This window comes from Phoxinus phoxinus (genome assembly GCF_949152265.1).
Source record: "Phoxinus phoxinus genome assembly, chromosome: 10".
NCBI lineage: Eukaryota > Metazoa > Chordata > Actinopteri > Cypriniformes > Leuciscidae > Phoxinus > Phoxinus phoxinus.
Window position 1 is genome coordinate 2581585 of NC_136885.1, and position 12972 is coordinate 2594556.

Genomic DNA, 12972 nt, shown 5'->3' on the forward strand with positions numbered 1-12972 from the left:
ATCAGCTGATGCGAGCTTGGCTGACGTGGCCTGCCTGAACTAACGCGACGCTTGATATTACAAGATATATTATTTGTTTGCTGTATAGTGGGACTAGGGATGGCTCGATACCACAATTTTGGCTTCGGTACGATACCAGAATCTAACACCTCGGTAGCGATACTAAATCGATACCACAGGTGACGAATAACCAGCCTCAAAAGTTAAGCAAATTGAAACAATTTTATTAAAAAACACTGCTTGAAATTCTGCAGTACCAAATGCAAACAAAAAGTATCGAAATGTATAATAATACAATAAATTAATTAAAAAATAAAAACCTAAATACAGTTAAATGTTAAATGTCGATTTAAAAAAAACCCTGAAATTATACAATTAAAATAGGTTAATTATCATCATATTTTTTCAGTCTTTTTCACATGGTGCAAACAAAATGTATCACAACGTAACAAAAAAAACTACAGGAAACTTTTGATTAAATTTTGATAAAAAATAATAAAAAAACGTGTTTATATCGTCACATCTTTTCAGTCTTTATTTTTTGACAGCTCCTAATACTGTTAGGTCAGGTTACCTAATGAATGTTGACAAATGAAGCTTAAATGTAACGTGTTATTCTAACATTCATATTAGTAATATTCATATTAGGCTACTATTACTCTCTCTCTCTCTCTCGCTGACTCCTCTAGGGGTCGCCACAGCGGCAGTAATACGCCATTCATTTTACTATCACTAATACTAAAATTAATATATTACTAATTTCTTTATTCATTCAAATTCAATTTATGTATGATTGTTTGAAAGTGCAAAAATGTTGAGACCTAAACTTCATTGGTTCTAGCGCGTCAAGCACATTTGAGCTTTCGTGTTTACCGTATCATATTTAATTGATGAGCTGTTATGTAACTTCCGTGCGCTGATCAGTGTTGTGAATAAAAGTCTAAATTAAATCAGTTGAATGATGGACTCACCGGCCGATCTCTGAACTCTTTGAACAAGTCAGGATGAGCGAGTGACAAGCGCTGAGGCAGATTTGATGTGTTGCCTCCCGTTTGCATAGTGGAGCATTGAGGTCTCTTGCTTCACCTTTCTCATTACTTTAGTAGCCAAAGTAATGCCATATTTCACTCCTACTGCTCTCTATTTATTAATGTCGGGCGTGTAGAATTAGCTTTATCTGTTTGATCGGTTTGATCCATCGTGTTCCTCCGTCGTCACCGTTTGCCGGTTTCGCGTCAGTTTGGCTAGCGCACTGCCGCCTAGCGGTGAACTTCGAAACAGCAGCGCATCAAATACCGAATTGAACAAAATTATGATATTGAACCGTTTGAAATATAATATATATACCGGTATTTTTGCAGTACCAGTTTACTGCGCATCCCTAAGTGGGACACAGAACATCATTAGGTTTCTGAAATGTTTAAATTCACCCTTCGCAGGGAGTTTGATTTACAGGCGATCTGACCAGGCACGGCGCCAGGATTCCAGTTTTGGGATTTCCAGACCAATTGTGGGTGGGCCTTAAATTAAAAACGCTATCCAATCACTGTTAAACCGAAATAAAAAACAACAACAAAAGTCCTGCATTTTACCTGAAACCAGGACACACGCTTTCATTAAAGTCTTGTGGTTGAATCACAGGCATGAACACAGTTGTGTTTTTAACTGGTCTGGATGGAAGAATTGCCCTTAAATCAGAATGAAGAGGGTAAAGAATCAGACACACTGATATTGATGTGATTGTGTCATTAACTGAGTAACAGACCAACAGCTTTTACAGTGTGTGAATCTATTAACAATATATTACATAGAGCTTTACACAAGAGCACAATGATGATCATTAATAGACCGAAACTTACAGGATTGTAACTCATTACACTGCTGTATATTAGCAATTTCATAAAAATAAAATACTATAAGCACATCTTTTATAGAAATCATATACCTGAGATCAGGCCGTTTGTCTCCACTCTTAAAGTTTGTTGGCGGCTCCATAGAGCAGTTACTCTTCATAGACACACAGCTGGACTCTGGTTTTGATCTCTTCTGCTGGACTGAACTGGTAAAACTAAGTCAAATAAAAAGCATACAGACTTATAAATGTTGTGCACTTTTACAGGAATCTTCTGTCTTAGGAAACACCAGGAAGTAACGGTACTCTTGCTGTGAAACATCACTGTTCTGACCAGACACTGTGAAGCTTTCAACAAATCTGAACCAGCGGTGAGAAAAATCCACTCAATTTCACACTTACTCCATTATATTCAGGTGGAAGAAATCTCAGCTTACATTTACTGGATGTCATTGCTATTATTAGACTGACTGGGATAAATTATACGTCTAATTCAAAAGTGTCATACTTAGAGATGGGAATTTATAAGAATTTAATGATTCCGATTCCTTATCGATATTGCTTATCGATCCGATTCCTTATCGATTCTCTTATCGATTCTCATTGGGTGAGGGAATAAGTACAAATTTGTTTGTTTGTATTAACTCGCTTTAATATCTGATCAGAAGACACAGCACAGAGCACATATACACAAATTATGTGTAGCAACCTCAGAACAAACCTAAAAGTAGGTGAGCTACTTCTCAAAGGAAAGTCCAGGGACCTATAGCCTAGGGCAGTGTTTCTCAACCAGTATGCCATGGCACGCTAGTGTGTGCCTTGAAAGATTATCAAGAAGAGTGCCTTAGTGCCTTCGCATTCATTGGTCCAAAAAAAAAAAACTGCCATTTTTGTGCCATAAAAACGAAAAACACAGACTGAAAACAGTCAAGGAAGAGCTTGTGCCTTTTGGAATATTAACAGTTCTCATTTGGATTCAACCTGAAACAAAACGTGTGTGCGCTAGTGAGTGAGCGAGAGTGTGTGCGCGCGCGTGTGTGTGAGTGAGTGAGCGCGAGAGAGTGCATGTGTGACTTTGAGCGCGAGAGAGTGTGTGTGTGCGCTAGTGAGTGAGCAAGAGTGTGTGCGTGAGCGCGAGATAGCGTGTGAGCGCTAGTGAGTGAGTGAGTGTATATGTTCGCGCGCGTGTGTGTGAAAGAAAGTGTGCGTTTGTTTGAGTGAGTGAGCGCGAGTGTGTGTGTGTGCAGTGAGTGCGTATGTATGTGTGCAAATGTATGTGTGTGAGACGGCACGCGGTGGCTGGTCGGAAAGCAACATGGAGTCTTGTTAAAGGCCTCATTATACTTCTGCGTCAAACTTCTGCCTCTGCCATGTTTGCCGCAGTCTGAATCAAAACAACGCAGCGCGTGTGTGACGTCATGACACATGGGGAAACAAGATGGCGCCGGCGTGGCTGGCTCGCCGTTTGGCTATCCTGACTGTTACAAGTTTTATATTGTTTTTATTGAGTATCATTAGGACCACTGATTCACTGCGGGTGTACGATCGCATAGAGCTCGCAAGTTTTAGTGGATTCGTGTGCTGAACATAACAACAAGGGATCTTCTAAGTCGTGTCCCTTTTATCTGGCGGATATACCAGAGCACCTGCTCCGTTTGAAGACCCTGCTTCCCACGAAACGCTGGCGCAGAGGAGTGCGCAGCGGTAGGCTAGTCAGGATGAAATCCTGGCTAGCCCTATCTCCAAATTTGGCGTGGTCCTACACAAGTATCCCTCAAGAGTATGAGGCTTGTTTTCATCGCCTGATATTTCGGCGGATCTGCACTCCTGCTGGCAGCTATCTGGTCCCTGTTCTCGGTAAACTGGATGAGCGTCTTGCTGTGCGCCATCGCCGATTGCGTCTACGTGGAGCGAACCCTGGTTATCTTCAGCCACTGAGCAGGGTAGCTTCGGCAGCAAACTGCGTCCAGGCTTCAACCAGGTGTGCAATTGTGAATGCAAGATCCGTGATGAACAAGTCATTTATTCTAAAGGACTTCTTCAATACGCATTCATTGGATTTATTCTTTATCACGGAAACATGGATTAATCTGGGTGAGTCCACTGCCTTCTCGGAACTGCTACCTCCTGAGTGTACTTTTATTAATACACCGCGTACGACTGGACGTGGAGGAGGTATTGCCACAATATTAAAGAGTCACTTACATTGTAAGCCATTGTCGATGGCTTTTACTTCATTTGAGCTAAGTTGCTTTGAACTGGGTGCGCGAAATCCTGTTTTGTGCGCGGTGATATACCGGCCGCCAAAGCATAATCATGACTTTATAAAGGACTTTTCAGAGTTTATTGCAGTTGTAAGGACGAATTATGATAAGATTTTAATTGTTGGTGATTTTAATGTACACGTCTGTTGCCCTTCAAAGGCTATGGCGAAAGAGTTTTTAGATTTGATTGATGGTTTTAATTTAACCCAACATGTTGCAGGATCCACACAAATACATGGGCATTTACTGGATCTTGTACTGTCCTATGGGTTGCCTATTGATAATGTATTAGTGTCTGATGCCATTTTTTCGGATCACTGTCCTGTCATGTTTGATTTTGTTTTTGACGAGCTAGTTAAAACACCCGCTCCCGTGCGTTATGGCCGCACTCTGAAGCCCGACACTTCCTTGTGTTTTTCTTCTCTTTTTGCTACACATGTGCATGCAAACGCCGACTCTGCTGCCGCAGATACAGAGCAACTTAGTACTGTTTTTTTGTCCACCTGTTCTGAGGTCTTGGACACTGTAGCTCCAATAAGAGCTATGCGCCCTAGACCAAAGTCTGAGCCATGGCACTGTGAAGCCACACGCACAGCCAGACGAGAGTGTAGAAGGGCAGAGCGCCGGTGGAAAAAGGATGGGCTTCAGGTGTTTTATCAGATTTTACAGGAGAGTTGGAGAAAATATCAAAAAATTGTTAAAGTTAAACAAACACAATATTTTTCAGAATTTATTTCTCAAAATGCCAATAATCCACGTGTTCTTTTTAAAGTCATTGGGTCTGTATTGAACCCTCCACAATCCACTTCTATTGAATTTTCACCTGAGACATTTTTGGATTTTTTTAATAGTAAGGTTTCAAATATCAGAGCATAATATTTGTAAAAAAGCAGTGATTGAGCCAATAATTAAGAAAGCTGGACTTGATTCCACGAATGTTTCAAATTATCGCCCGATTTCAAAACTTCCTTTTTTATCAAAAATTTTGGAAAAATGTGTAGTGATGCAGCTACAGTCTTTTTTGGAAGCACATGGCACTTTAGATATTTTTCAGTCAGGTTTTAAAGCACTCTCATCCATAGCACTGAGTCGACGCTTTTAAAGGTTTTAAATGACCTGTTTTTAACCCTTTGGGGACTAAGCCCTTTTTGGTCCGTTTTCTCTATTTTTACATTTGGGCTTATAAACCATATGTAATGGAGATGGAACACCATGTGTTTGGTATCTATGGATTCAGAAGACCCTAAGCTAACATAAGCATGCATGTAATGTGTTTATAAAGAAAGTATGAGTGAAAAATGTACAATAATCGAGAGAATTTCAAAAACGAAAATTTGATTTTTGTCATTTATTACTGAAAATCACACCTCACACAACAATAGTGAACAGTTTTTGAACCAAAAAAATATTTGTCAAACCCTTTGCTTGACAGACATTTGTCATTGTTCAATCAAATGTGTTAAGAACAATGAAATAAGGAACTTTTTTTACAAACAGTCCCAGGCGTGAAAAAGCGGTCTGCTCAGAACTAAATGAGACCTGCTTGCTCTGAAGAACTGACACACTCACAACCTGGCAGATTTACTTTGCAGTAATTGTTCCAGAGCTTGTTCTTGTACTGCTTGCCATCATAAAAGTGCTAAAACAATACAATAATAATGCTATTTAAGTTATTCTGTCTCTCTCTTATATAGATCTATGTGCGCTCTGTAATACTCCGCTCCGTTCGCTATCTGTCTCATTCTCCGTCCACATGACGCTGTTTGTTTGCACATGTTGAAGGCTAGAGTCCTCTGATTGGCTAGAATACGTCATGGTAACCTTCTTCTGATTGGGTAAAAAAAAAAATCCTCCCAGCGGCATTTTTTCCATTGGTGGAGTTTGCCTAACAACATCGATTTCATTGGCCTTTTTATGCAGTGGTATTGCGCAACAGCGAAGTGTGTGTATAATACAAACGGGATATCACTGTTTTCAGCGGAATCTGAGGAAGACGGCAAAAAAGACCGCACCTCTCTATCATTAATAGTTTTGAAGATAATTGCACATTTGTAAAAGTATGCCATTTTGGGCGGTACCGCCCAATTCGTCCCCAGAGGGTTAATGACAGATTCTGGTGATTCAGCCATTTTAGTGCTTTTAGATCTCACTGCTGCTTTTGACACAGTTGATCACACAATTCTTTTATCACGCATGGAAAATTGTGTGGGAGTCAGGGGGACTGCCCTAAAATGGTTTCAGTCTTATTTATCCGGGAGATGCTACTCTGTTAAAACGGGCGACTTTACCTCATCAACTGTGCCTCTCAACTGTGGGGTCCCTCAGGGATTCCACTAGGAAATTTTTTTCAAAAACATGGCATCTCCTATCATTTATACGCTGATGACTGCCAAATTTATTTGCCAATCAGAAAGCATGAAGGCAGCTCCCTGACACCTTTACTTGACTGTTTAAACGATGTCAAAGCATGGTTAGCACAAATTTTTTTTAAAACTAAATGAGAGTAAAACCGAGATCATGCATTTTGGCCCCATAAACCCCACGATAGATTTGGGCCACCTAAATGCCTTTGTGCATCCTGTTATAACTAATCTGGGGGTTAAAATAGATAGTGATTTTAAATTTGATAAACAAATAAATGCAGTTGTGAAATCTAGCTTTTATCATCTTCGCCTTTTAGCTAAAGTTAAATCGTTTTTGCCTTTTAATATTTTTGAAAAAGCCACACATGCTTTTATTTCTTCTCGATTAGACTACTGTAATGCACTCTATACCGGTATAAATCAGAACGCACTTTCTCGCTTACAGTTAGTCCAAAATTCTGCAGCACGTCTTTTAACAGGAACCAAAAAGCGCACACACATAACTCCAATTCTTGCCTCATTGCATTGGCTTCCTGTTCGTTTTAGGATTGATTTAAAGATTTTATTGTTTGTTTTTAAAGCTGTAAATGGACTGGCACCAACATATATTGCGGACCTCATTCAAATTTATACACCAGCGAGGTAACTGAGGTCGGAGGGCCAGTTCCAACTTGTGGTTCCCAAGACAAGACTCAAAACTCGGGGGGACAGGGCCTTTTCTGTGGCAGGACCAAAACTTTGGAACGCTCTGCCTCTCCATGTTAGAACTGCTTCGACAGTTGAGAGTTTTAAGTCTCGTCTAAAGACACATTTTTATTCCTTGGCTTTTAACTCCGCGTGAGTCGTGTGGTCCTCTGATTTCGTTTATTGTTTTATTGTTTCATTGTATTTTAGGATTTAGATGTTCTTAATTCGTAAATTAGTTTTTATTGTATGTAAATTGATCTGTATGTTGAACCTTCTGTGAAGCACTTTGGAAACCTTCTGTTTATGAAATGTGCTATAGAAATAAAGTGGATTGGATTGGATTTGCAACGAGCGGAACCGATACGCGGAATCGATACGCAGGCATGCTAACGGTTCCAAGGAATTGATTCACTGGGCACCGGTTCTGAAGAAGAATCGGTTCTCGGTGCCCATCCCTAGTCATACTATGATTTTAATTCAAAAGTGTCATACTATAAGCACATCTTTAATAGGAATCATATACCTGAGATCCGGCCGTTTGTCTCCACTCTTAAAGTTCGTTGGCGGCTCCATAGAGCGGTCACTCTTCATAGACACACAGCTGGACTCTGGTTTTGATCTCTTCTGCTGGACTGAACTGGTAAAACTAAGTCAAATAAAAAGCATACAGACTTATAAATGTTGTGCACTTTTACAGGAATCTTCTGTCTTAGGAAACACCAGGAAGTAACGGTACTCTTGCTGTGAAACATCACTGTTCTGACCAGACACTGTGAAGCTTTCAACAAATCTGAACCAGCGGTGAGAAAAATCCACTCAATTTTACACTTACTCCATTATATAAAGGTGGAAGAAATCTCAGCTTACATTTACTGGATGTCATTGCTATTATTAGACTGACTGACTTGGATAAATTATTATTCTAATTTCAAAAGTGTCATACTGCATATCTTTTATAGAAATGATATACCTGAGATTAGGCCGTTTGTCTCCACTCTTAAACATTATTGGATGATCCATAGAGCGGTCACTCTTCACAGACACACAGCTGGACTCTGGGTTTGAGCTCTTCTGCTGGACTGAACTGGACAGAGAACAGATTCAGTTTAATCCTTTACATTACTGCCTTCATTCTTTATGATATGAACCATATTTCTACTTTGAGGAAACTTTATGATCTTTTTATTTCATATTTCATGTCAGTTTCAAAACAAAAATACAGACAATTTTTTAAAATATTTTTTCTGTAAACTTTCTTGGATCGTGGATCTGTGTGTCATTGTGTGTCTGTTGGGGGGTTGGGGTAATGTAACAAACGTTACATCACTTTTTCTGTGATTTAATACAATATTTAACAGTGTTTGTTGAAAGTACCTGCATCCTGGAGACAAATCTCCATCTCTGGACGCTTGTGGATCAGCCATGATGAAGCTGCAGGAGAATCTGATGAGCTCGATCTCCTCCACTGACTCTGAATGAAGAACACAATCAGACACTAAAGTAAATTCTTAAATTAAACAACCTTCATAATTTAGCTGAACATATCTGGGGTGTGGGAGAAAAAGGATCATGTGACTGCGTTAACTCAAGCTCATTGGGCCTTTTCACACACAAACAAGTCGACCGTTAGATTTATAATTTTATGAAAAATAACGGACACCGAGAAACGCCGATTGAACATGTTCGGGTAAAAAAAACATCGACAGACACTGGGTTTGTGTGAATTGCCCTATGAATGTTTACACATAAGCTAAACTTCTGAAGAATCACAGACATCACGAAACACAAAGGAAACATTGAAGTGAAAGAAACCCGTTATTAAAGGTTTCATATCAAACAATCACGTAGAATGTCCTCCAGAGATTCAAATTAATATGAGAAAGTCACACATGAACACTCACCTTGATCAAACTTTTACAAGATACAGGATCTCAAATTACACATTCCTTCTTAAACGTTGATAAACACTTTGATGCTCTAGGTTTTTTTCCCTACCGTATTTCGCATTTTTCCTGCTTAAAATGGCGACAGAAAAACTTACTTTCACTTTCTGTGTGACGAGAGAGAGAGAGACGCGCGTTCATGAGAGCAGACGTGGTTGAACGCGCGTTGGAGATTAATATTTAAGTGGTAAATTATGGGTTTTTTTCGCAAACAAAGCACCCGCGTCTTTTCAGTTTGTTTTTATCTGTTACATTATTTTTTATATAGCCTACAATTGAATTTTATTTTTCTCTCTCTTCTATTTAGTTTGTTAATTTATACTTTCTTTAACTAGTTTTTTGTTTGTTCATCAGTTTTTCTTCATAATTTTTTTGTATTTCGCTCGTTCATTCTTTTTATTTGTTCATCCTTGCCTTTGTTCAATTTTCTTTCATTAATCTTTCTGCAGAACTCAGAGTTCCTGATAAATCATAAAGAGTTTGTTTGATCACATCTGTATGATATGAAATAAGTTTGTCATCATCCAATCATGTTTATAATTACATTTAGTCATTTAGCAGATGATTTTTTCAAAGCGATCTACAAATGTGGAACAATGCAATGTGACAAGAATCAGATCAATTAAAACCATACTGTAAAAAAAAAAACTGTATTGTAAACTTTTTAACAGTTTAATTATTCTGCCCTGGCAATGGTGTTTTAAACCAAGCATTGACAGATAGCTAACAGAAATAAAGCTCCATCACACGTTCTTCTTTGTGCTTATGTGATGCACACTTTACTTTACTTTGTAAAACTAAAGGAAACACAAAAATACAAATTACAAAGTAATCCACAAAATGTCATGGATAATGTTCACATTTAAACATCAATTTACACATCTAAACAACTAAATAAACAACCGATATGCTTTATAATCTTAAAACATGCGCTTGAAGAAAATAAAGGGAAGAACAGCTTCACTTGTATATTAGCCGTTAGATCGCGCTAGCTTTCATTATGAAACATCAATGTCTAAACATTTTAACAACGACTAACTTATAATTAAACTAACACCACACTATTACAGTTATTTTTAATATAAAATGTATAACTTACGATCGTAACTACTCCAAGGATAGACCGCAACAATGACGTGCATCCAAAACACAGATCACAAACGAGTCTCTTCTTCTACTGATTTACGTGCTTCCTGTAGCGTTCTGTTAACAGCGTAATAATATTTTTTCACCACTAGGTGTCACGCACGATCTACTTACACACAAATCAAAGTAGCCTACGGCTTGTAAAGAAAACTAACACTGAACAGAACACTCCCCACCTGGTATAACTTGGGTTATACCACTATGCATTCTGATTACTTGACAAAAGTAAGACTATGTCACATATAGGTCTTAGGTATTCTCTGACAGTTCCCTGCTTAGCCGTCTTCACCATAACCTTACGAATTTTTCCATCAGATGAGGCTACAGTCTTTGTAACGAGACCAACTGGCCACTCACTGCGCTTAGCTTCCCCATCTTTCAACATGACAATGTCCCCTTCCTGAATACTTTTCCTCTCTTCCGTCCATTTCCTTCTGGGTTGCAAGGTCGACAAGTACTCCTGCTTCCATCGCTTCCAGAATGAATCCGCCAACATCTGGACTTGACGCCATTGATTTTTGTGCAGGTGACCTAACTCAAAGTTTCCTGGAGGCGCTGGAGCAACACTAGCTTTCTGAGTTAAGAGCATCGCTGGTGAGAGCACTTGAGGCATGCCTGCATCTGTCGAAATTGGGGTTAAGGGTCGGGAATTCATAATAGCCATGACTTCAGCCATTAACGTTGTTAAGACCTCATGCGTGAGTCTAGTGGGAGTTTTCATCAAGAGAGCTTCCAGAATACGTCTGGCTATCCCGATCATTCTTTCCCACACTCCTCCCATATGGGGGAGTGTGGAGCATTAAATGTCCAAGTACAGCCCTGATTCTGCAAAAAACCTTTCAACTCTGAGTTACTGCTCTCAATTTGTAGTTCCTTCACTGCTCCGACAAAATTCGTCCCTCTGTCTGAACGAAAATGTTTCACCGGACCTCTGACGGCCAAGAAGCGTCGCAGAGCACAAATGAAGCTTGATGTTGATAGGGACTCTATTACTTCTAAGTGAACTGCCCTGGTACTCAAGCAACTGAATATGACAGCCCATCGCTTATTCTCAGTGCTGTGCCCTCTTGTCTTGCGTGTCACCACAGTGAATGGACCGAAAACATCAAGACCTGTGTGTGTAAAAGGTGGGTCAACAGAAACTCTGTCTGAGGGCAAAGCAGACATCTTTTGACTCTCCATTCCACCTCTCAGTTTCCTGCATAACACACATTTGTGGATGACATTTGAGATAAGCCTTTTGCCGCTGACTATCCACAAACCAGCACTCCGTATCGCACCCTCAGTAAAATTACGGCCTTGATGAGCCACTTGATCGTGGTAATACTGAATTAAAAGCTCCACCACGTGATGATTGGGTGGAATTATCAAGGGATGCTTCTCTGGATCTGAGATGTCAGCAGAGTGAATGCGACCCCCAACTCGTAACAGACCTTTCTCGTCCACAAAGGGGTCAAGTCTCTGGAGTGTGCTACGCTCAGGAACTTTATTGTACCTTGTCAAGCTTTCAAATTCCTCTCTGTACACTTCTTGCTGGACAGTTTTGATTATAGTTGACTTGGCCTGTGATATCTCCACATCTAAGGTTTCGGTACATTGATGCCATTTTCGGCAAACATTGTTGGACAGAGATTTTGAGAATGATTTTGCAATGTGAGTAAGTGTAGTGACAGCCCTCACCAAGGATCTCCAGCTTGAGAAACGTTTGAATCTGCCTGAGCCTAGTGACTGCTCCGTGATGTTAGTTGCCATTGTGTTCACTTGAGAACGAATTTCAACATCCTCTTCTGCTTTGACAAGCCCATACGACTCTTCTACACTACATGCTATAGGGCCACATTCGTTCAGGAATCCTGGACCTGAGAACCAGTTGGTAAGGGGCAAGTGGGCTGCTCCCACAAGCCTTGTGGCATGATCTGCTGGGTTCTGTTCAGAACAGACGTAATGCCATTGTCTAGGTTCTGTGGTTTTCCTTATGCGTGCAACCCTATTGGCCACATACATGTAGAATCTTCGTGTCACATTGTTAATGTAACCGAGCACTATACGGCTGTCTGTGTAGAAATGGATGTTGTGAAGCTCTGTGTCAATTTCTTCTTTTATGAGTTCCATCAACTCGACAGCAAGCACCGCTGCACATAGCTCGAGGCGTGGAACAGTGTGAGCAGGAAAAGGGGCCAACTTGGATCTTCCCATTACAAACCCCACATGAGGCCGTCCCTCTAAGTCAATTACTCGTAGGTACGCTACTGCAGCAATAGCTAGAGTAGAAGCATCTGAGAAAATGCACAGCTCTCTGATGCGTTCAGATTTGCTTGAAATGTATGATTCTTTTTCTAGGTCGACACTTGCTCCATCTTCTCCATAAACTACTGCTTCATAAACTTCTGCTTCTGTGGATGCTGCTTCAGCTTCTTTCTGCAGTTGTAATACATATAAATCAGCCTCAACCTCTGCTTTTCTGCGTGCTGTTATGGCTAGTGTTTTCTGCTGATCCTCTTCAATTTTAGCCTTTTCTCTCATCATGATGGCTTCCTTCTCTGCATAAGAAGCTTTTACTTTGCACGCTGCTGCTTTAGCTCTTGCTGTGGTCGCAGCCGCACTAGCTGAAGATCTACTTGAACGATGTGATCTGTGTTTTGGATGCACGTCATTGTTGCGGTCTATCCTTGGAGTAGTTACGATCTTTTACTATTCTGCCCTGGCAATGGTGTTTT

At 40.1% G+C, this 12972-nt stretch overlaps 1 protein-coding gene across 4 annotated transcripts in view; it reads right to left on the reverse strand.

Annotated features, from left to right (window-relative positions):
• LOC307005387 (NLR family CARD domain-containing protein 3-like) overlaps positions 1 to 11085 on the reverse strand; it is a 73503-nt gene extending 62418 nt beyond the window's left edge. The window contains exons 1-6 of one of the 4 annotated variants that reach the window (XM_079625496.1): positions 10209 to 11085; positions 8541 to 8637; positions 8137 to 8250; positions 7690 to 7812; positions 1946 to 2068; positions 1593 to 1688 (exon numbers count right to left, since the gene is read on the reverse strand). In XM_079625496.1, the coding sequence (XP_079481622.1) occupies positions 1593 to 1688; positions 1946 to 2068; positions 7690 to 7812; positions 8137 to 8250; positions 8541 to 8637; positions 10209 to 10251 (596 nt within the window). In that variant the 5' untranslated portion in view covers positions 10252 to 11085. Of the gene's footprint in view, positions 1 to 1592; positions 1689 to 1945; positions 2069 to 7689; positions 7813 to 8136; positions 8251 to 8540; positions 8638 to 9067; positions 9223 to 10208 lie in introns of those variants that run through there. The other 3 variants (XM_079625497.1, XM_079625498.1, XM_079625499.1) reach the window with 3 other exon arrangements.
• Positions 11086 to 12972: the final 1887 nt, after the last annotated feature.